Raw genomic sequence first — 25,220 nt, 5'->3', positions numbered from 1 at the left:
AGAGAAAAATAGAGAGGATCAGGCAGGGGTAGAGGATCAAGAACAGAAAGTAAATCAAGGTGTTTTGGAAAAAGAAAGAGAGCCATAAAATAGCCATAAAATATGATAGAACAAACTTTCTAAAGTTTCAGAAAGATTATTATATATAAATGAAAGGATTCATCAAGTTCTACAGAAAACCAGCGGAAGAGGGATCCACATCCACATACACCTCTGCAGCTTTTTGGAATGCTAAAGATAATCCTATAGGTGTCCGTTCAAAAACACAGATGCTGCTGAATCATACAAATAACTTACATGGACACATTTATGCCAATTTCAAAAGGCTTCTATTGTCTAAAAGAAATCCTGATACTTGTGGGTTTGATTGCGTATTCTGCTTTACTGTGCAATGGTGGCCAATTTGCTGCTTTCCATAACCCTGGGGGCCAAGCTGTGGTGTAGTGGTGAAGTTTGGCAGCTGAGGTTCATGGGTTTAGATCCCAGGTGTGGACCTACACCACTCGTCAGCCATGCTGTGGCAGCATCCGCATACAAAATAGAGGAAGAGTGGCACAGATGTTAGCTCAGGTGAACTTTCCTCATCGAAAACTCTGCCTTCTGATCAGTAGAAGTTGGATGCACATGTTTACCTTGTGTTTTGGTTGTGAGCACGAAACTGTCAGCATAGGTGGCCTCAGTGGTTGTTCTCATACTCTACAAAAGGTAGGGAGAAGAACTTAATGTGTTAACCTGGAAAACTTAGTGTAAACTCATGACCTTAAAGAGATGCATATTTTCTAATCTATCACCAGTAATTGTCCCAACAGCAGCAGCTCTCACCCACCTGCAGCTCTCTTGTGTCCCCCAGGGCCTATATTTTGTCTCTAATAATACACACCACTAAAATGAAGTAGGATACCTGGGTAAGAAATTGAGGCCATGTATTTGAGCAAGAAAAAGCAGAATTGGTCTGGAATATCCTTTTGTTGTCTGGAATCAATGATAGTTTCAAAAATGTCAAGGGCAGTGCTGAAGGACAGAAGAGCAAATTTAAAGGGGCTTGCACTGGCTAAGCTGGAAGCACCGCCTTCGTAATAGTGATAATAATCATAATACTTCATTGAAACGAGTGGAGACTGGGAAAAGCCATGAATTAGTAATTATATTCAAAAGAGAAAAGTGAATATAAAATGTACAAAATGTAGTTGTGATATAAAGATGGGTATAAATAATAATATATTTAATAATTTATTGATTTTAATCAATAAAGAAGTGTTAACAAATGGGATTCCTGTAAGGCTCTGTGACATTTGAAATTTTAATAAATTCATTTCTATAAAATATGTAAACAATCTGCAAAATGCAATAGAAAAAATTACCCAGAGAGTAGCATATTCGATTGCAGGAATCATCCTTCGATGTATCCATCATGATTTTGGATGATTTTGATGTCATTCAATGTAGCATAGTTGTTATTACCTGGAATATAAAAGAAGGAAATTAGAAAAAAATGAAACAGTTTAATTTAAATGATGAGTAAATTCCATTTTGCCTACATTTTGCAAATCATTTATATCTTCTATAGATGCAAATGTATTAAAATTAAAAACTGTGCTTTTATTTTATGGATGTCTTGAATACAGCAGTATTTTGTTTCTTATTTTAATTCTTTATCTGTTTATAAGTACAAAAATGTATTTATTTCTATCTGTGAGAAGGAAGGAAAAAAATACAGGGAATTGTGAGTAATTCAAGTAGTCCAGGGACAAGTAGGTATTAGACCAAGGCGGGGAAGGACCGCGCTGGCCCCATGGACATCGCAATAACCAACTGAGGGGTGACCCCTAGATGGTCTTGCTACTTATAACAAAATGCTGGTAAGTACCTGTTTTTCCAACTTTTTATTTTTAAATAATTGTAGATTCACAGGAAGTTGCAGATAGTGCAGAGAGACCTTATGTACCCTTCACCCAACTTTCTTCCTATGATATCATCTTACATAGTTATAGTTCAATATCAAATCAAGACGTTGGCACTGGTGCAATCTGTGTGTATAGTTATACGCCATTTTATCAGGTGTACAGATTCGTAGAACCGCCACCACAATCCAGATACAGAAAAGATCTCTCTTGAGCTATCCCTTTACAGTCACAGCCTCACCCATGCACCACATGCACCACAACCATCCCTGGCAAACACTGTTCTGTTTTTAATCTCTGTGATTTTGTCATCTTGAGAATTTTACATAATTGGAATCATACAGCATGTGACATTTTGAGATTAGCTTTTTTTTGTTCATTTAGCATAATGCCCTTGAGATCCACCCAAGTTGTTGCATGCATCAATGGTTCATTCCTTTTCATGGCTAAGTAGTAGTTCACAGTATGGATGTACCAAGTTTGCTTAACGATTCATCTATTGAGGATCGTTTTGTTTGTTTCCAGTTTTGAGCTTTTATAAATAAAGATGTTAGAATAATTGTATACAGGCTTTTGTGTGGACATAAGTTTTCATTTCTCTGCGATAAATGCCAGGAGTGCAATTGCTGAGTGGTGTGGTAGTATATGTTTAGTTTTTTAAAGAAACTGCCTAACTGTTTTCCAGACTGACTATCATTTTACACTCCCACCAGGAGTGTGGAAGATGTATAAGACGTGGTTTTTTTGCATCCTTGCAAACATTTGATGGTGTTATTGACTTGTGGCTGTCCTAATAGTTGTACAATAATATCTCATTGTGGTCTTAATTTGCATCTCCCTAATAAAAACAACTTTTTGGGTGCTTAATTTGCTGTCCACATATCCTCTTTGGTGAAATATCTCTTCATTTCATTTGCCTATTTCTAACTGAATTGTTTTTTTAATGTTGAGTTTTGAGGTTTGTTTTATATACATATTTTTCTTTTTCTAGATTTAAATGTTTACATATTCTAGATTTAAGTATCTATTCTATTTTTAAATATATATACATTCTATATTTAGATATATATTCTATGTTTAAATAGATATATTCTGGATTTTATATATATAATATTCTAGATGTGAGTTCTTTATCAGATAGGTGGTTGAAAATATTTTCTCTCAATCTGTAGCTTATCTTTTCATCCTCTTAATAGAGTTTTTCACAGAGCACAAGTTTTTAATTTTGATGAAATTCAATTTATCAGATTTTTCTCTTGTGGATCATCCTTTTTTGTGTCATGTCTAAAAATTCTGATCTGTATGCCTTTTATTTCCTTTTCTAATGTCATTGTACTGATTAGAACTTTCAGCATGATGTTGTATAAGAATGCCAAAAGCAGACATCCTTGCCTTGTTCTCATCTTAGGGGAAAAGAATTCAGTTTTTATCCATTAAGTATAGTGTTAGCTACAGTTTTGTGGGTTTTTTTTGGTAAATGCTTCCATCAAGCTGATGTTCCTATTTTTCTAAGAGAGTTTTTTAAAAATCATGAATGGGTGCTAATTTTGTTAAATGCTATTTCTGCATCAATTAGTATGAGCATGCAATTTTTCTTCTTTAACCTGTCAATACAGTGGATTACACTGATTTTCATATGTCTAATCAGATTTCCATGTCTGGATAAACCATTCTTGGTCATGATGTATAACTCTTGTGTATATTGCTGAATTCGATATGCTAACATTTTTTAAAGGATTTTTGTGTCCTTATTCTTGACTGATTTTGGTCTGTAGTTTTTGTGTGTGTCTGTGATGTCTTTATCTGATCTTAGTTATAGAATGAGTTAGGAAGTGTTCTTTCCATTTTTTGGAAAAGATTGTGTAGAATTGATATTAATTCTTCTTTAAACATATGGTAGAACTCTCCAGTGAGACTATCTCTGGGTGTGGAGATTCCTGTGTTGGGAATTTTAAAATTCAATTTCCTTACTAGGCATAGGGCTATTCAGATGATCTATTGAATTGTGCGTGAGTTGTGCTAGTTTGTGTTTTTTTGATGAAGTGGTCTATTTAATCTAACTGGTAAATTTATGTGTGTAGAATTGTTTGTCGTATTCCCTTATTACCCTTTTGTTGTCTGCAGGACACACAGTAGTCCTCCCTTATCTGAGGTTTCACTTTCTATGGTTTCAGTTACCCACAGTTAACCGTAGTCCAAAAAGATTAATTGGACAATTCTAGAAATATACAATTCACAACGTTGCAATTGCATGCTATTCTGAGTAACTTGATGAAATCTCTTGTTGTCCTGCCTGGGATGTGAAATCCCTTTGTCCAGTGTACCCACACTGTATATGCTACTTACCCACTTCTTAGTCACTTAGTCACCATCTTGGTTATCAGGTTGATTGTTGCTGTATCACAATGCTTGTATTCAGTTAACTCTTATTTTGCTTAATAATGACTCCAAAGCACAAGAGTAGTGATTCTGACAATTCTGATATACCAAAGAGAAGCCATAAAATGCTTCCTTTAAGTGAAAACGTGAAAGTTCTTGACTTAATAAGGAAAGAAAAGAAATCATATGCTGAGGTTGCTAAGATCTATGGTAACTTTTCTTACAGTATATTGTTCTAATTGTTCTATTTTATTGTTAGTTATTGTTGTCAATTTCTTATTGTGCCTAATTTATAAGTTAAATTTTATCATAGGTATGTATTTATAGAAAAAAACATAGTGTATATAGGCTTCAGTACTATCCGCGGTTTCAGAGATCCCCTGGGGGTCTTGGAACACAGACCCCTTGGTAAGGGGAGACTACTGTATTGTAATATCTCCTGTTTTATTTCTAATATTTGCAATTTGTTTTCTGTCTTTATTTTATTATCAGTTTTACTGGAGGTTGTCAAATTTATTGATCACCTCAAAGAACCAGCTTTCTGTTTCACTGATTTCTCTATTGTTTCTGTTTCGATTTCATTGGTTTCTGACATCTTCATTATTTCTTTGTTCTACTTGTTTGGATTCATTTTGGTCTTCTATTTCTAATTTCTTGAGGTAAACATTTGGATTATTCATTTAAGTCTTTTCTTTTCTAGTATATACGGATAGTGCTATAAATTTCCCTCCCAGAACAGCTTTAGCTGTGTCCCACAAAGTTTGATATCTTGCATTTTCCTTTTCATTCATGTCAATGCACTTTTTATATTTCCCTGAGACATCTTTTACCCATGGATTATTTAGTTTCTATGTGTTGAGAGATTTTTTTCTGTTATGTTTTTATTATTGGTTTCTAGTTTGATTCTCTTGTGGGCAGAGAACATACTCTATGACTGCAATTTTTTAAATTTGTTGAAATTTGTTTTATGGCCCAAGATATGATCTTTCTTGATATATATTCTGTGGACATTTGAAATAAATGTGTATTCTACTGTTGGATGGAATGTTCTGTGAATGTTGATTGGATCCTGTTGGTTCATATGTTGTTCTTCTGTAGTCTTGCTGATTTCCTGTCTAGTTGTTCTATCAGTCTTTGAGAGAGGGATGTTAAGTCTCCATCTATACTTGCAGAAGTGCCTATTTCTCTTTTCAACTCTATCAATTTTTGCTTTACTTATTTGGCTATAGCTATGTGGAAGATATAATAAGAGATATTTGACTAAAATTGCAGCTTAGCCAGACAGTGATTGACTTGGGTTTGAAACACCTGGAATAAATAAATGTATTTGAAAAAATGGCATTTGAGCAACACCTTAAAGAGTGAGAAAGTTTGGGGAAGGCAAAAGACAGAAGGGCATCATGGGCAGAGAGACAGTCCTCACTGTGGTACTTGGAGAATACTTTACCTTTGTGTACACTCCACATACTCTGCATTTTCATTGCCTACCTCATGGAGGAATGCTTTTGCTATACAGCATTGATTTACCTTCTTTCTAAACATATCATTGAAATCTTTATATCCTTTAATTTTGGAAATCTGTACAGCTGGATTTTTCTTTTAAATACAAAACTTAAAAGAATATGTATTCTGTAGTTGTGGATATAATGCTCTCTAAAAGTCAATTAGGGCCAGTTTGTTGATAGTGTTGATAAAGTCTCCTATATTCTTACTGATTTAGTATCGATATATCAATTATTGAGAGGGGGTATTAAAATCTCTAACTATGATTGTGGATTTTTCTACTTCTCCCTTTTGTTATATCAAGTCTTCTCGTGTTTTCAAACTTTGTTATTGATGAGTTCACACTTAGGATTGTTATATCTTCTTGTTGAATTGACCATTTTGTCATTATAAAGAGGTCCTCTTTATCTTTAGTAATACTCCTTGAAGTCAGATTTGCCTAATATTAACATAGCCACCCAGCTTTCTTATGCTTAGTGTTTGCTTGTTATCTCATTTTTCCATCCTTTGCCTTTCAAATTGTGTATGTCTTTATATAGTATGTCACTTGTATATAACATGTAGTTGCATGTTGCTTTTTTTTAATCCAATCTGATGATCTTTGCTATTTAATTGAAATTTTTAGTCTGTTTATCTTTTGGTGTTGATATGAAATTCACATAATGTAAAATTAACCATATTAAAATATATAATTCAATGACACTTAGTACATTTACAGTTTGTGCAACCACTACTTGTATCTAGAGCCAAAACATCTTCATCATCCCTAAAGAAAACCCTGTACCCACTAAGAAGTTACTCCCCCTCACTCCACACACAGCTTCTGGCAACCACTAATTTACTTTCTGCATCTTTGGATAGTTCTTGATATTTCGTATAAACGGACTTGTACCATTTATGATCTTTTGTGTCTGACTTCTTTCACTTAAGCACAATGTTTATGAGGTTCATCCTTGTTGAAGCATATATCAATACTTCATTTCTTTTTACAGAAGAATGATATTCCATTGTATATATATGCCAAAATCTGTTTATCTATTCATCCATTGATGCACATTTGGGTTATTTCCATCTTTTGCTTATGTGAATAGTGCTGGTATGAGCATTTGTTTACAAATATTCGTTTGAACACTTGTTTCCAATTCTTTTGAGTATATGCCCAGAATTAGAATTACAGAGTTATTTGGTAATAGTATATTTAAACTCCTGAGGATCTACCATATTGTTTTCTACAATGGCTGTAGATTGTAGAAATTATATATAAGAAATATATATTTTTATATAACAAAAACAATATATGTTGTTTTGTTAAAATAAATAAGTAAAATAAATAAATAAATAAATAAAATAAAATAAATAAATAAAATAAATAAAATAAAATAAATAAAATAAAATAAATAAAATAAAAGAAGTGCTTTAACTGTATTCTGCATACTACAATTTTATCACATATATAATTTGCAACCAATAATTTGTTCTTCCTTTTCCTACCTTCTTATGGGTTAAACAATTATATATATATAAAATTATATATATTATATATATAATTATAATTATATATATATTTACTATTCAATTCTAGCTCCTCATTTGGCTTTTTTATTGTGCTTCTTGTCTCTTTTTACTTTTTAATATTTATGTGTGTATTACAATATGCATTCTTAATGCATCATATATAATATAATAAACTTAAAAAGTACCATTTCATTTATGTCCCTTCTATCCTTTGCGCAATTATTGCCATATATTTTATTTCTACGTATGTTACAAACTCCCCAGAACATTGTTATATTTACTTTAAACAATCAACTAATTTGTTTATAATTTAATAACAGTAGAAAAAACTGTCTTATATGTACTCACATATTTAATATTCCCATGCTCTTCCTTTCTTACTGTAAATTTACATGGCCATATGATATCATTCCTCTTAAGCTTGAAGAGCTTTCCTTTGCATTTCTTGTAGTACAAGTTGGCTAGTTATGAATTTCTTTAGCTTTTGTTTGAATGAAATATATTCATTTGCCTTCATTTTGAAGGTTTTTTTTTTTTAATGGACATAAAATTCTAGGTTGACAGTTTTTTATTTCACTTAGCACTTTAAAGACATTTCATTGTATTCTGGTTTGTTTTATTTCTAAAGAGAAGTTAACCATTATTTTAATTTTTATTCCCTTATATACATTGTGTCTTTTTTCTTTGGCTGCTTTTAAGAAATTTTCTTCCTGTTTTATCAGTTGGACTATGATCTTTCTGGGTGTGGATTTCTTTACACATGTCCTGCTTGGGATTCACTATGATTTCTGAATCTATGAGTTGCTGTTTTTGATCAAACTTGGAAACATTTTAATGAATAATTCTTTAACTATTTTCCCTGCCTCATTCTCTCTCTCCTTTCCTACTAAGACTCTAATTACATATATGTTAATTTACCTGATAGTGTAGTGTCTCACAGGTCACTGAGGCTCTGTTCAACTTTTTTATTCATTTCCCTTTGTGTATTTCAGTGTGGATAATTTCTGTTAATCTGTTTTCAAGTTTACTGATACTTTCTTCTTTTGTGTCTGATCTGTTATTAATCTCATCCAATTAATTTTTATTTCAGTTATTGTAATTTTTAGACCTAGAATTTCCATTTATTTCTTTTCACAATTTCTAGATATCTCCTGAAAACTTGCATCTCTTTACGCATTATATCCATATTTTCCTGTAGATTCTTTGGCATATTCATTATAGCTATTTTAAAGTTCCTGTTTCCTAATTTCAGCAATTGAGTTGTTTGTGAGGCTATTTTTATTAACTGTTGACCATGGCTCACGTTTTCCAGTTTCTTCATATGTCTAGTGATTTTTCTTACATACTAGACTTTGTAGACAATAGTTTGGAGATTCTGGATCCTGTTATACACCTCTGAAGAATGTTGAGTTTTGTTAAATTTGTTAAATCACCTGGAACTTGTGGAGGTTTGGTTTTATACCTTGTTAGGGCATTTGTATTCCAGTTGTATCCTAGCCTTGGGGGAATCTTTTTAGTAAAGAGAGAAAGTCTTCATTTCTAATACATGACACTTTTAGGGATTAAATGGAAAGCCCCGGATGTTTACCATGCTCTTATAACTTGGTGGGACTCAAACTCTAACGTCTCTCACTTGTAGCAAACAATAGCTGAAATTACCAGCTTGTTCTTTAAACTTTCTGACTGTTCTTTTCTCTCTCAGCTCCTTGGAGCCTTAACTACATATGCAAGGCTCAGTAGTTGGTCTAGGATTTGACTGGCATTTATATGCAGATTTGGGGGCTCACCTACTTTTATTTCCTCCTTTCTAGGATTTCTCTTCCTAATTTCCAGCTACAATGGCAGTCCCAATTTCAATCTTCTCACTCTTCAACAGGTTATACTGTGGCTTTCTGCTTGAGTTATGTCCTCTTTGTGCCATATAGACTTGGGAATGCCCTCAGGGGAAAAGCCATGCAAATATAGATCTCACCCATTTTTTAGGGCAGATTTTTTTGCCCCATTATTTCAAATCTCCTCTTTTCCTGCCTTCTTTGATTGTTTTCTAGTGCCTTCATGTAGTTCTTTATATTTTATCCAGAGTTTATTATTATTATTGCTAGAGAATTAGGTCAATATAAGCTACCATTAATGAAACTGGAACCCAAATACAAAATTGCTCACAAGCTATTTACGTTTGTTCAAGTATAAAGATTTATGAGAAAATACAGAAAAATATCTCTTCTATGTTGGAATAAGTCAAATATCTATACTATGGGATATTGACTTTAATCTTAATGATATAACTCTTTTATAAAGGTATCAGAGTTTATTTCCAAACAGAGTTCATTTACTGTCAAAAATATAGATGACATAGTAAGGTAAAAAGCCATTTTTTCATTCATTTGGACAGCATTAATTGAATTGCAAATTATTATTGAATTTTTTTTAAAGCAACAAATATTTCAAAGTAAGATCTGTTTTGTAGTTACTGAGGCTCAGATACCTACTAGGAATATGTCATAACAAATCATCATAATTTTGCAAGTTATCATCAAATTTTTCATCCACTGAGATTTTAATAGAAAGGAAAGAGAATGAAGGCAATGTATGAAAGTGAAAAAAAAATCAACAATTGAATTATTTATTCAACAAATGTTTATATCCATCTATTACTTGCCAAATGCTCTAGAAATACTACGGATACAGAAAGAAGGCAGAGCTCAGGTCCTCAAAGAGTTAAGAGTTCAGTGAGGGAGATAGTAAAGTAAGTCAACAACTAAACAGACCACAGACTGAAGTTTACTGTTTTCTCAAGAAAGTGAGACTTAGGTGTAATGTACCCAGAATTAGTTTAGAGCTAGTAGCTACCAAATCTTTAGAGACAGGTAATCTCTGGGTAATCTAATCTCTGGGCAATCAGGTGAGTGAGAAACTCACACTGTGAAAGTTAAGATCAGGGATGGGGGCTGGGAAATCACCTTATTCTAAATGAGGGGAAAACCTAGTAGACACTGAGATCACTGGGTTCTTTAAGCTTTTAAGATTGATGAGAAAAGGGCTTTTGAACTTAGCTTGTGACTGGCACTAAGAATAAAAAATAAGACATTCTTTGGGCCCAGCCCCATGGCTGAGTGGTTAAAGTTCCTCATACTCTGCTCTGGAGCCCAGGTTCAAAGTTTCAGATCCTGGCCACAGACCTACTCCACTCACCAGCCATGCTGTGGAGGTGTCCCACATACAAAAAAATAGAAGAGGACTGACACAGATGTTAGCTCAGGGCTAATCTTCCTCAAGCAAAAAGAGGAAGATTGGCAGCAGATGTTAGCTCAGGGCAAATCTTCCTCAGCAAAAACTAAAAATTAAAAAGAATAAGACATTCTTCAATTCAGAGATTCTTGTCTCATTTCAGAAGGAAATCTGAATTCTAGGACATAAGCTTCCCCTTTAAAAAAATCTAAATATCGTTTACTCATTAAGCTAAGAAAGGTTTCTTTTCCAGTTCTTTCAAGAGAACTAATACTATTGGTATAGGTCAGAGGGCAGTGCCACTGGAAAAGTGCACACCAGTGGTAGCCAGTGAAAAGTTATGAAGAGTATCCTGCTTTCTCTCTTTGAAGGGTACACTTGGGCTGATTAACATCAAGAAGTTTTACCCAGGATGCATGTAGGAGAAAAACACCTTATTCTCGTTTTTATGTTGCACAATTTAACAAATTGTCTATGTGTATGGTTGCTTTTCCTTTTTTTTTTTTTTCTCTTTTTGGTGGTGTCACTTATTTCCTCTTAAAAATTTACCCTAATAATTTTCAATGTTTCTAACATATTAGGACTCAAGTTTCCAGTCTATACTTCCACGTTCCTGTCCTAAGCTTTCAAGCATAATATTCTTTTGAAAGGCAATGAATGTAAAATGGGCTGTCCTGTATGAATTGAGATACTGAGTTAAGATTAAACATCCCAGATGAGATTTCAGTGATCACAAAGCTAATTTGTGTTACAATGTGTTTTTCCAAACTATGAAAGCATTCTAGAGAATATAGGCTTTACACAACATGATATTTGCTTCTAGAATAGAATTAAAGTTTTAAAAAATAACTTATTTGCCATTTTTTAGAAAATATGGAAGTTTTCCATGAGGAGATTTAGTGTCTCCAGCTCAGAAAAATCCAACTGGGCAGTAGTTACAAATGCAAAAATGTCTGGATTAGGAGCTACATCTGAAAATAGATACCTGAACAGGGAATATTTTGCCCATAAACTTTTCGTATGAATATTCACAGATCCACTAGTCATGTTTTCCCTGAAAATGCAAGTTATTCCTTCATAGTTCTGTATCTGAACTAATATGCTATGCAACTTTTAGTGTAAAAAACGCCTCCATCTTTGAAAATGTAGGATATACATTTTGATGTGGAATTTGAAAAGGGACTGTATTTTGTTCAAGTTCATTTTTCAACTTTGAGAGTCTTTTCTGCTATTTCTTGCAAGAATATTTCGATTTTCGTTGACAAATGAAAATGTTCCTTCTTGCGAGAATTCTCAAATTATTTCTTGAGTAACCTTCAAATTACTACCTAATTTTCCCAACCATTTCCATCAAGTGAGCTCTAAAAAAGGATCATGGTGGTCTGAACACAAGATACCAGTACAAATCCTTCTGGTTATTCTTTAGAATAACACCTCTCCACCTCTCCACACCTCTCCACCCTTCTCTCTGTCCTGAGACCTGTATGAGCTATAAGTCTATAAATTACAAAGTATTTTCACAAGATTATCTGATTTGGTCCTTACGAGACTCTCTTTTTACAAACAGGAACTTGAGGCTCAGGAGCATGAAATGAAGTGAGAGGACCCAGCTTCCAGCCTGGTTTTCATATGATAAGCCTTGTGTTTTTCCTCTCATGCCCTGCTTCCCAGAACTGTACTCTGATACAGTTGGGCTACCCCATCATCAGGAATTCCACATTGGAGACACATTTCTCTTTGGAGCCCCTGGTGATGCTGCTGGGTAGTGAGGACATGGATGGATGGCGAGAACTCGTCTCCCTTGACTTATCTTCTCCTCCCATCTGATCATCCAGTTCAGTGCTGGAGAGTCAAAGCCATTGAAAACCAAAGTGCCTGTAGAATTCAAGTACATGTTCTTTAGTTTCCTTCTCCCCACCATATTCATCACCTACTTCATTCTGATCCCCCTTTAGTAATAATAATAATAATAGTAGTAGTAGTAATAATAATAATATCACCACTATTTATTGAGGACCTATTATGTGTTTATTTGCCCATTTTTTTTTGCTAATTAATGTGTCACTTATCCTCACAACCTCCCAGCAAAGTGATTCTTAATACTCCACTTTGCAAATGAGGAAACTGGAGTTTTCAGAGAAGACACTGCCACCCCCAGGTAGTTGCAACAACACCTGTTCCAGGTTCATTTCCTGGCAGCAGCTTGTACATTTGTTAAGTACTTATTATACCTGAAAGTATACTAGATTCTGTTCAAGTGGAATAAATTTTAGAATTTTAAAATTTCAGGAACAATCAACTCAGACTTAGGAAGCACTTTCATTCTTCTCGGTTTTGCTCATGCCATTTCCTGTCTTCTCCTCTCCTTCTGGACATGCTGCTTCTTCCTCAAAGTCCAGGTCCCTGACCACCTGCCCTACTTACACTGCATCATCGCCCCATACTTTTGTTGTACTTTGCTCCGCTTGTTTCTCACTTGGAATGTATTGGATTTCTGTTTCGCATCTCTGTCCTCACATATGGATTGTGAGAGCTGCTTTTTTCATGTTTATCTGTTGCTTAGAGCAGTGTTTGTATGTAATAAGAACTTGTTAAAAGTTCACTTGGTTTAATTTGCTTAGTACACATTTAAAATGTTCCTGGAGTAGTATATACAACAAGCAGAATTATCCAAAAATGGGTATATACAAAGTGCTTTATTTCCTTCCTTAAATTCAGTGTAAACTTACCTCTTTTTTCAAGTATTCAATAATTTCAAGTACATAAATCAGACATTCTCAGGCAACACTTCTTTCTAATCTTCATGTTCTGGGTATGTAGTGGGAGCTTACTGATATTATTACAATTTTCAGTATGTGTCATTAGAGCAGTGGGAATAGACTCTATTTCCACATTTTTTCTGCCTTTCTCTTTCTGACCTTATATCTCTCAATCCTTTGGTCCTCAAATTGAAAACAATTTTATTTTTAATTTGAGACTGTATACTACTTTAAGCATAATTCTCTTTCTGGAGAAAAACTGAGCCATGATGTGGTCCATCTGTATAATGAAAAGCCATCCTACATTGTGGAATCACTGGGGTTTTTTTTTGTATTTTCAAATGTAGGAAGTTGAATGCAGAAAACTAAAAAAAAATTATGTGCAAGAATAATTTCTTGGCATATTGCATTTTCATTTGACTGAAGCTGAGGTGACCCAGGTTGCCTATATTAAACCAGAACTAACATTTAGAAAGCAATTTGGCTAACATGTTAGAAGTAATTTGGGAGCAATTTATAGCACCAGCCAGGCTATGGTACAATCATTTTAGCTCTGATTTTAATTGGCTAACCCACGTGCACATGGTATGAGTAACCATTTAGTTTCTGTGCCATGGCACCATTTAGTCATTGTTAATAAATATCTATTTTTACGAGCAGGATTAGGCATGGGGTTTATCAATTTCAACTTCACTTACTATGGCCAAATACTAGTTTTAATTTCCTTCTGTGAGTGTTGGACTCTGTCTTTAGATTAATCTTGTCTTTAAGTTACATAGATTTAGGCATTTTCTAATTAGCACGCAATTTTGATTGCTATAACAATACCTGCTAATGCTTATTGAGTGCTATGGTACTTTATGATATTGGTACTATGACAGTGCTCAGATGGAGACCCTGAAGCTTAGAGGAGTGGAGAAACTTCCTGCAGTTTATGCAACCAGCAAGGGCAGAGGAACTTTCAAACCCAGATCTGATTGCAATACCTGGGGTTTTAGCCACCACACAGTTTTGCCTCAGGGTGTGTGTTGGAGTATGGTTGCTGTTTCCTATCATGTGTCCCACTCTCTGCAACTATGGGGAGGATTGTAGGAGGCCACTCATCTGGACTAAACACCAATATTAAGATTCTCTACATGGTAGTATTTTTATAACCACTTTGTTCTAGAAATAACAGGAGGGGCCCAACTATTTACCTCAACTCTGTTGAAGTCTGTCTGTATGCACCCTGACCAAATTATTCAGAACAATTATCACCAATAGAGCAACCCAAAATTATATTATCAATAAAAATATTTTAGTAGAAAAAGTGGCAGATCTGCATAAACTAAAGAACTAACTTTCTTTGGTGATGTGAATGTTCATGGTAATACCAAAGGGCAAAGAGGAGCTGGGGCAAGAGAAACAAAATACAAGAAGGCACATAAAATTGTTTCTAATTATATTATCACATACTATGTAATTTAAGTACCTTAAAATAAGGAGATTAGCCTGATTTATCCAGGTGGGCCTGATCTAAATTGTATGAGCCTCTAAAAAAGGCAAACATCTTTCTCCTCCTGATAGCAGAGAGAAAGCCAGAGATTCCAAGCATGAGAAGTGATCCACGTACAGTTTTTGACTTAGAGATGAAGGGGCCACATGTCAAGGAAACAGGGGCCTCAGTTCTACAACCACAAGGAACTGGATTCTGCCGACAGCCTGAATGAGTGTGGAAGCAGAATTCTCCTCAGGGCCTCCAGAGGAGAGCTTGGCCCAGCCCATACTTTGCGTTCAGCTTGTGAGGCCAGGAGCAGAGGACCCAGTTGAGCCTTGCAGTGGCCAGATTTCTGATTGACAGAATTGGGAGGCAATAAATGGGGTTTGTTTTAAGGTGTTAAGTTTGTGATAATTTATTATGGCAGCAATAGAAAAATAATGTAGCGTATAATTGATAAATTTTTTTATATGACCCCTGTAGGAATTTTCAAGAGAAAAATATAACTTATTCTGAATAGTGAATGATACTTTATAACATTTAGCATGCCAGGTAACTAGGTGTTTGGTGAGTTGCAAAGGGGTATAAGGCAGAATTACTTGTTAATCACATTAAAAACTGTTGCAAACTCAGTTTTTTAATACAAAGTCACTCTGTTTCAGGGCTATCTGGTTAGCCCTAGTTTAAATCCAGAGGTGTATATGGCTTCTTTTCCTCAGGATCCCACTTTAATGGGAAAATCCAATCTATTATAGACACTAGAGAATTAGATTGTCTTCTTCAGGTCTAACCACCAAATAAATAGTGTATATCAACAATTACAATACAGCATTTATTTTGCAAGGTAATGAAAGTGAGTTGCTGAAAAAAGATATAGTGAAGACTAGCTGGATTTAATATGTTGGTTTGTCCATGGTCAATGGATTTGTGCTTCATCATATGTAACAGCATTTCATGGTGTTACAGATGACTAGTTCTGAGGGAAATTAGTAAGGAGTATGTAGGGGGAAGTAGATACTGAGTTCAAAATTGAATATGAATTTGCAATTTGAAAAATCAAATCAGAGATGTGGAAAGTTTTATTTCCCCTTTTCCTTTGTGTTGCAGATTAATCTTAAAGATATTGGTGAAATCTATAAAATACGCATTGGACATGACAACAGAGGAAAGGATCCCAGGTGGTATCTGGAAGAAATTAGACTTGAAAATATAGACACACGTGAGCTGTTTTGTCTAACTGTTGATTCCTGGATAGCTGAGAATGAAAATGGTGGAGATACATGGAAAGAAATGCCTGTCGTGAGAACTAATAAAGCACCTTTGCCAGGTACATAATTGCATTTCCTTTGTGATGTGTATTAAAAATAAAAATAATTGAGATGATTTAGAATAGAGGTCAGCAACCTTTTTCTGTAAAGGACCACACACCAAATATCTTATGCTTGTGGCCCATAAAGTCTCTTGAAACTGCTCAACTTTGCCAGGGTCGTGAGAAAGCTACTATAGATAATGTACAATCTATGGCATGTTTGTGTCTCAGTAAAACTTTATTTGTGGACAGTGAAACTGGAATTTCATCTGTCAAGAAACAGTATTCTGCTTTTGGATTTTTTAACTGTTAAAAGTAAAATGCATTCTCAGCTCCTGGACTGTACAAAAACAGGTGCTGGCAGATTTGACCCACAGCCGTGGTTTGCTTACTCCTGATTTAGCATATCAGGCTTTAGGACTAACACTTGTATAGCTGTTCAAAAGTGAAAATTAGGGGCCGACTCCATGGCTGAGTGGTTAAGTTCGCACGCTCCGCTGCGGCGGCCCAGGGTTCGGATCCTGGGCGTGGACATGGCACTGCTCGTCAGGCCACGTTGAGGCCGCGTCCCACATCCCACAACTAGAAGTATCTGCAACTAAGACATACAACTGTGTACGGGGGCGGTTGGGGAGATAAAGCAGGAAAAAAAAAAAAAAAAGGTTGGCAACAGTTGTTAGCCCAGGTGCCAATCCTTAAAAAAAAAAAAGGAAGATTGGCAACAGTTGTTAGCCCAGGTGCCAATCGTAAAAAAAAAAAAAGGTGAAAATTATATACAGAGATGTATGTATGTGTCGATTCATCTTTCTGTAAACCTTTTTGCTAGCCATTTAAATGTGACTTTCTTCTTGGCTCTACTGTGATATTTGTTAATATCAGCAATCAGGAACTTAGGTGCACCTAAATCCCCTTAAGTTTTTGGTTTTGATTTTTGCTGAAAATTGAACTTACATGTTGCCTTAATTTCCTCTCCATCCATTTCCTGTATCTCTGATAACCACCTTGTTTTTGCCTCCATCACTGTAGTGAAAATGATCTCTCTCAATGAATACCAGTGGCCTCTTTCTTCCAAATTAAATAACTGAGTGTGTGTGTGTGTGTGTGTGGCCTCAGTGTCCTAGCTCTCCCTACTGTGACTGGCACTGCTGATCCCTCATTTGAAAAGGCAAAGATTTCTAGAGCCAGACACACTGGGTTAGTCTTGGCTTGGTGATGTGTTTAGCTGGTGTCCCCCACGGCAAGCTATGTAGCCGCCCTTAACCAACATTGCCTCATCTACAAAATGGGGATAAAAATAGTGCCAATGTCATAAGATTGTTTTGAGAACATGAGATAATGCACTTAGTCTTTAGGATAATGTACTCACAGTACTTTGTTCCTGGCACATAGTAATCATGCAATAAGTGCAGGCTATTCCAAACAATTTTATTAAATATTTCCCCAACCCTGGCCTCAGCACATGATACCAACCTAGTTCTTCACTGTTTCCTCCACTTTTTGTATCTCTATCACTGGCTCCATGTGGTCCTCTTCCCTTGAGCATGAGGGTATAAATGCTTGACCCTTCCCTGCTCTTCTGTACTCCTCCATAACTTCTATTGTTAACTCTACACAGAGGAGGAGCACTTCTTCATCTTCAGCCCTGTCCTCTTTCTCGCCTAGAGCCCCAGTATTCCATTAGATGATTCACCACCTTGTCGTCTTTAATATCCAGTCATTGGTCTATTCATTCAACCATTCCACATAAATAAGGTTAAACACATGTCTACAAATAGGTATTTGGTGCCTACGGTGTCCAGGAGTAAGCAACATCAGAAGAAATAAAGGAGATTCAGACAGGGCTCCTGTTCTCCAGCAGTTGTTCAGTTTGCACAGCTTCAGTTATCATCTCCAATGTCAGGACTCCCCTCTTTCTGCCCTCTCTTCGGTTCTCTTCAAGCTCTTTTCGAAGGCTTCGCTCCACAGCTCTTTGATGCTCTGATGCTTTGAACCCACCACATCCCAAATTGAAGTCATCATCCCTGCCCCTCCACTTCAGCCCGTTTCCTTTAAACATCCATGGAGAGTCTAGTCTTTCTACAATGACTTAGTATTGATTAGCCTAATCTTTCGGCAGGGGCTCCATTTTATATATTCTCAATTCCTGTTAGAATGACACATGGCACAGAACACATGGGCTGTGTGCCACAGAAATATTTGTTGATTAATTCAGATATGGCAAGAAAGACTTAGGATAAGACCAGCTTAATGAATGAAGAAATATTTTATAATACTAATTCTTTATATTTGTATGTATTTCTATAGTTTGCAAAAGCAATTTATTAGATAAAATCTCATTAAATACATAAAATTCCAGATCCTAAGAATTTTAGTAGTCCTACAGTCATGTGAGGGTAGCAGTAGTGTCCACAGATGTCCAGAAGACTTTGAAGTGGAAAAGACAGAAGAGTCCTAAGAAATTTAGAAGCTTGGTTTGTACCCTGCATGTCCTGGGACCTATCTGTGTTATTCACCCAGTTGCCAACATCTGTGCAGAATCCATTCTGCTCTTTAAAAATGATATATAAAAGAGTTTTGAAATCCATGGTACCAATAACAAACAGAAGAAATCTTATTCACCTGCTGTATTAGTTATTTCTCAACTTGTAGTATTTCAAAAGGCTGCATTATTTTAAAATGAACTTTATTTAAACTCTATTCGACAACTATTTTGTGTTTCTTCCAATTGCCTCCTACTTGACATATGAACAATTTGTTACATGCAAAAAAAACATGTGGAAGGTAGTTGTGTGGGTTTTTAAAAAATCCAAGATACAAAAGAAACTCCATTGTACTTTAAATGAACTATTGATTCTGAGTTCACTTAACTTGAGGAGCAGTAAAGGCTTAGCGTGTCTCCTTTGCGTTTCTCTGTTCATCATTTTCCCAAACTAGCTCATCAAATTCTATCCATTAACATTTCTTATTTAAAGTGCTAATTTCTTAGCTGAAGCACACCAACCATTTCTTAAGGCATTTTCTCCTACAAAACAATATAATGTGACACATGATATCTAGAGCTAATCTGATCCAGTCTTCTCATTTTTCTCAGCTGGATGAAAATCAATCCAGCTGCCCCTTTCCCAGATTGGATACTTGCTCATTTAGGAGAAAATCATTAAAATAAGAAAATGAAAAAATAATGATATCTCAATGTTTAAGCATTAACTAGGGATCAAAACTTACTGGTGAGCAGTTTGGATCTGATGCGTATGACTCTGAAAGTCATTCTTGGTGCCAGCAAGAGGTTCATTTACTATTCCTGTGACATCAAGGGAAGCCATAGCAGATGCACACCACTGAATTATTGCTTCTCCGGTTTGAGTTTGAGAGGAGAAGTAAGGAAGAGTTGATCTTCAATATTTTGGGATTGTCTGTCCGTCTGTCAAAACACTCTAAAGCCAACCCAGGAAAGAACACAGAGAATGATGCGAAGGAATTTTTTTAAATGGAGCAATTAATGCTTAGTGTTGCCCGGCTGGACAGAGACCTAGAGACACACTGGAGAGTTATATATTTTTTTAATTTAGTAGCACAAAAAGAATGCATTTCCTTGCGGTTGGCACTTACACTCTGAGCCAATTAATTTTGTGACTTTTCCTCTTCTTTTCAAAAGATTACTGGAAAGGTTTAAAAAGAAAAGGATTTTTAAGACTATTAGTCTATAAATCATTACTCTTTGGGGGCTGAGCTAGATTTCTGGTGGGATCAGAGCAATCTCCTCCAGAGACTAGCACTGACAAGTCAAGCTTGTTCACACACACAACCTCCACACCTCCTCCTATTTGTTCACCTTCTGCCATGTTCGTGGGGAGAGGCACCAGGAGCTGCTGATTGCCCTTGGTTGGTTGTCCTTAGGAAGCTTTAGTTAATGGTCTGGCAGGGATGCCCAGAGCTGATAAGAATGCTGACTCAGCTCACAGTGGCTCACAACTTCTGGCTCCAGGCTTTCTTCAGGAGAGATGGATGATAACAGGAGGTGAGGTTTGGGGCCACATCTGTGGATGAAGAAATGTTTGCTGCTAGGTTTTGGCAAGCACACGGGAGGTGTGCTGAGTGGTTTCCTTCAAATTAAGAAATAACTATATGAGAATGTAAGCCAGTACCATCATATTAAAAATGTTTCTGCTTCAAAGTATTTGTATTTATCAGACTTTAGCCACAAAAATGTCTTTCTAAACACTTTTTGACAACCTACAGCAAGTTTTAGATAATAGCTGGGCTAAGATAAGTTTAAAAAGAACAACTTTTTGACAACCTACAGCAAGTTTTAGATAATAGCTGGGCTAAGATAAGTTTAAAAAGAACAAGCAAACTTTCTTTAATGCTTTATCCTTTATCATAATACCCACGTTTGATGGGAAAAATGTGGTCTTTGATGAGACAACTGAAACTCAGAGAAGCAGAGTCTGGCTTCAAATCCTGGTCTCAGGCACCAGCTTTGTGAATTGGGGCAAGTGGCATAGGTTTTCTCAGTCTCAGTTAGTTTGTCTGTGAAATGGGGCATTTAATACCTGTTTCTCGAGTGATCACCATATAATTCACCATCTGAACCGGGACATTTTTGAGAGAGGAGAAAACTCTGTTAATACAGACACAAGAACAACAGATGTCAATCAGGACGATTCCAGGAAAACCAGAAATAGATCACCCCATGGGGTGTCAGGAGATCATGAGAAGGTGTGGAATACAGTATATGTCACATTGAAGGCACTCAGCACGCACTAAATTAATTCCTTTGTCCTCTCCCTTCAACTTGCCTTTCCCTCCTGCTTCCTTTATAGCATTTAGCTGCTGTTATGATGGAAGGGCAAACACAAACCTCAGGATAGGACAGGCTATTCTCAACCGCACAGCCTGAATGACCCTCTCTAATCAGATTATGTCACTCCTTTGCTTACAAGCCTTCAGAGTTCTCCCACCTTACTAAAAGTAAAATTCATCACAACCTCCTACAAGGCTGCTCACTCTCCCTCAGCTCCAGCCTCAGTGCTCCATGATGACACCCAGTGAGCTTTCCCCTCAGCCCTCAGGCCACTGCCCTCTGTCCTCTCTGCTGTCCGATGCCTCCCCTAGGCCTCTGCGTGGCCAGCTCCTTCACCTTTGGTCAGGACTCTGGTCCAAGGGACCTTCCTCATGACCTTCTACAAAATACCAAGAAATTCCACTTCCTTCCCTACCAGGCACTTCCTTTTGTAGCTCAAAGGTACTTCTTTTTCAGCAATAAGGTAAACATTTTCAACTAAGGGACGTATGAAGATTCCACCTCAAACCACCAACATATATGGTCTTGGATCACAAACCTTCAGTGCAGACTGAAGTGTCTGCACATGTTTAATGCTGAATCTCATTTACCATCTGTTTCTGAGATCTGATTTCTTGGGGCAGTTTATATCAACATAATCACACCACGATGAGTGCTGAGGAAGCTTAATTCTTGGTGACCTGAGAGAAAGCACTAAAACAGTCCATTAGTTAAGTCCAATTAAAGATTCAACTGAGGGGTTTGTCTTGGGGAAGTTCAGTTGTGCTGCCCGTCAAACTCCCCAGGTTCTGGCTCCAATGCTTGCACTCCTGACGAGGTAGGGCAGCCGTCAGTGCTTGCCAGCGTCTCAGGCACCGTGTGCGGGGAGGAGCTGGCTTACCTGCGGCTGGCTGCATAAGGCCTTGGCAGGGAAGAGTCTTCCCATATTACCCAGGAACACTTGAGCATCAGGACTGAAAACATGGCGTTAGGGAAGTCCCCCAAACATAAGCAATTACATTTCTTTTTTCTATTGGGCAAGTATTCAGGAAAAAACAAAATAAAAACAAAAAACTTACATTTGCTAAAAATGTTGTGTGTACTTTGACAGGGTTGGGGGCACAAATACAAATTTCATGGCCTTCTAGCCTTTTCCTTAGACTTTCTGATTATTTGTTTATGCCACCCAAGGTTGGTAGGACCTGAGATGTTTTGAGAGTTTGTCTCCCAGGATGGAGGAAAGGGAACTGAGAGATCATGGTGCCAGGGTCATTTTCCAGCTGGAGAGAGTTTGGAGACTGGCTGGCCCAGAGACCCTTTGGTACCACCATGTCTATATTAGAGAGCCAAATATTTGGAAGGGCTGGATGGAGAATCCATCCACTATGCATAATTTAAGGTTGCATGAGTCTCACTGGAGTATTAATGTGTTTGCCCCCAACTAGGGGCATGGAGTTGTGTGTATGTGTACGTGTGTGTGTGTCCACTTAAACACATTTGCACGGGGGCACATCTCTGTAGGGTAAGTCTCATAGGCCATTTCCCAATGACAATTTGAACAGTGTACCCTGGGAAGAGAGTGGAGGTCTGCAACATTAGAGACACAGCTGGGAGAATGATATTTTTATGTGACTCTATTTATTTGGTAAGTGGAGAATTTTTTTGCAGCAGATTGAGAATTCTTGGATGCATTGGACCAAAAGAGAACAATACCACTGACCATACTGCGTAAAGAAGATGAGGAGGCATTTAAAATAAGCTCACTTTGGAGGAGCTCCTAGCACATCTGGCATGAAAGGCTTAACAATGCTAGCTCCCTTGCCCTCTTCCTTTCTTTAGTCACTCCTCAAGACTGGTGAATGGTGCTCCATAGAGAGCGCAAAGTCTGGGAAGCCAGATTCTATTGTCGACTCCTTCTGGCATATATAGATCTAAGATTAGGAGACAAAGCCAATAGGGCCAGAAGTCAGGTGGACCCTGAAATAAACTGAAGTATAAGAGCAAAGTTGGGAACAGGAAGAACCTGGGAACATAGTCTTGGTTTCAGGCACAGTTCTGGGTGAAGAGCAGCCACAGCATGTTTTATATGATTCATAGGTCAGCAATTCTTTGGGCGACCAGCAGAGAGCAGTACACAACACTTTTTGATTGATAGGTGGCTTGATAATCATTCATTTATTCAGTATTATTCAGTAAACATTTACATGTGCCAAGAGCTAGGGGTTGGAAACTGAAAGACATGAGCCAGACACTCATAACATGTGAGGTTTAGGAGAGGGGGACCAAGATGTCCCCAACAAAGATAAGTGCACTCCTGCAGGAGTATGCTCAGATTGAGGGTGAACGATGGCTTGGACTACAGACAATCCTGCAAACACAGCCATTGCTTCATGTATCATAGATAGTTTCCGGTGAATTGAATAAAAGAATTATGAAATAATTTTTCATGATTTCTTCAAAATTATCTTAAATTGAGAAGATTGCTTCCCTTTAGCGTGTTTCTCTGGCAATAGCTTCCTAAAAGTAGGAGGAACATTTTCTGGTTGCTAATTTATTATAACGTTCTAATACTGACGAATGGCAGACTGTGGGATAAGGCAGCAGCCTGCTACTTTCTATATCTGCTTCTTGGGCTGACTTTATTTGGCCATTGGTACTTCTTAAGTTCAATCTTCACTTCTTAGACTCAGTTAGTGGTGGTCCTTTCCTCCTGAAACGTACACTTGCCCTTCCTCATTTGAATGTATAGAAACACATATAAGTCTGATGGTGAAGGACTCAATTCAGTTCTGCAAATAAACTTCTGATGGCTAAATATTTAAAACACTCTATTCCAGCCAGCTTTGTGAAAAGGCCCTCATCATCACATATCTGATGCTTTGGGAAATCAAGAAATGGGCCACCAAAGGAAGGAGAAACTTCTCGGCACAAGAAGATATTTGGAGGCAATCCTTCAAAGGGAATTCAGATGAAAATCACAGAACTGTACTAAATTTGATATATTTTATAAACAGTTAATTGAATTCACTTCCTTTATATGTTCATTCAAAAATCAGGCAGGTAATATGTATGAGACAATCTTTCTAGATGTCATTGAGGTTATTACTACATCTGCATTGATTTTATCATTATGTGATGGATTTGAATCTTCACAATCGTAACTTTGAGGGGTGCAGAAATATAACTTTTTAAAAATTCTCTATAAGTGATTAAAATCACAGCCCTCAAGAGGAAACTTTTTGGGGTGATGGAATTATTCTCTATCTTGATTGTACTGGTAATTATAGGACTTGTAAACACTTGTCAAAACTCATCAAAACCTTATAACTTAAATGAGTGAATTTTGCTACATGTAAATCATGTTTCGACAAACTTGACTTAAAAATAATCCAAGCTCCAGGCCGGCCCTGTGGCCGACTGGTTTGGTTCGCGCACTCTGCTGCGGTGGCCCAGGGTTTCACCGGGTCGATTCCTGGGCGCAGACATGGCACCGCCCATCAGGCCACACTGAGGCAGTGTCCCACATGCCACAACTAGAAGGACCCACAACTAAAATATACAACTATGTACCGGGAGGCTTTGGGGAGAAAAGGGAAAAATAAAACCTTAAAAAATAATAAATAAATAATCCAAGCCCCTATTTCCACTGATGATAGAAATCTTAATCATTTTAACTCAAAATAAGCTCAGTCACTTCCAATATAAGACAGTTTCTTTTGGTCAAAAACTGGTCAATTCAGAATTATTCTTATTCTGCTCCTTTTCCTATTCCACATGGATACCTTAGTTCCTGGATGTCACCCTCATATGTGGAGAGGACGCCTGGTGTGAGGGCCACCATCTGCTCTGTTTGGCCATTCTGAGGTGGCTCATTCTACTTCGTCTCTAGGTATCGCTTCCTCCTTAACTTCTGCTGAAGGAAACACACATCCTACCATGGCTTTGGTTTCCTTCTCCTAAATTTCCAGAGAAAAAGCTTATTTGAGGAATTTATTTAGGCCCCCTCCCCAGCCATGTGACATTTTTAATATATCCTTGTGACTGAGGGATTATATATGTCCACACAAAGAACAAATATGTGTATTTTAACTCTATGCTTGCTGCAGTAAGCAGAGGCTGAAGAATCCATGATTTCTTGAAAGGAAATCTTAAGGCTACTGTTTATGGAGATGTTAATGCTTGGAGTTGATGTTGATAAATCATCATTAAGAAACTCTTGGCACAGTCTCTGGCCTAAAATGATGTTTGAAAAAAAACCCTGCAGGTGAAAATTTGAAAGATTTTTGTGTCACTAATAAGATGATGTTGAACCTTACGAAGGTCACAAGTTTATAAGCCCAAAGAATGCTGAGCCTTGACAATGATG

At 36.7% G+C, this 25,220-nt stretch overlaps 1 protein-coding gene across 14 annotated transcripts in view; it reads left to right on the top strand.

Annotated features, from left to right (window-relative positions):
• RP1 (RP1 axonemal microtubule associated) overlaps positions 1–25,220 on the top strand; it is a 439,962-nt gene that overhangs the window by 397,122 nt on the left and 17,620 nt on the right. For all 14 annotated transcript variants that reach the window (XM_070222217.1, XM_070222225.1, XM_070222220.1 and 11 more), the window contains one exon: positions 15,870–16,089. In XM_070222217.1, the coding sequence (XP_070078318.1) occupies positions 15,870–16,089 (220 nt within the window). The remainder of the gene's footprint in view (positions 1–15,869; positions 16,090–25,220) is intronic.

The sequence above is a fragment of the Equus caballus genome, chromosome 9, assembly GCF_041296265.1.
Source record: "Equus caballus isolate H_3958 breed thoroughbred chromosome 9, TB-T2T, whole genome shotgun sequence".
In the NCBI taxonomy this organism is placed as follows: domain Eukaryota; kingdom Metazoa; phylum Chordata; class Mammalia; order Perissodactyla; family Equidae; genus Equus; species Equus caballus.
The sequence above is the reverse complement of the archived record's forward strand: the minus strand, read 5'-3'. Positions and strand labels throughout refer to the sequence as shown.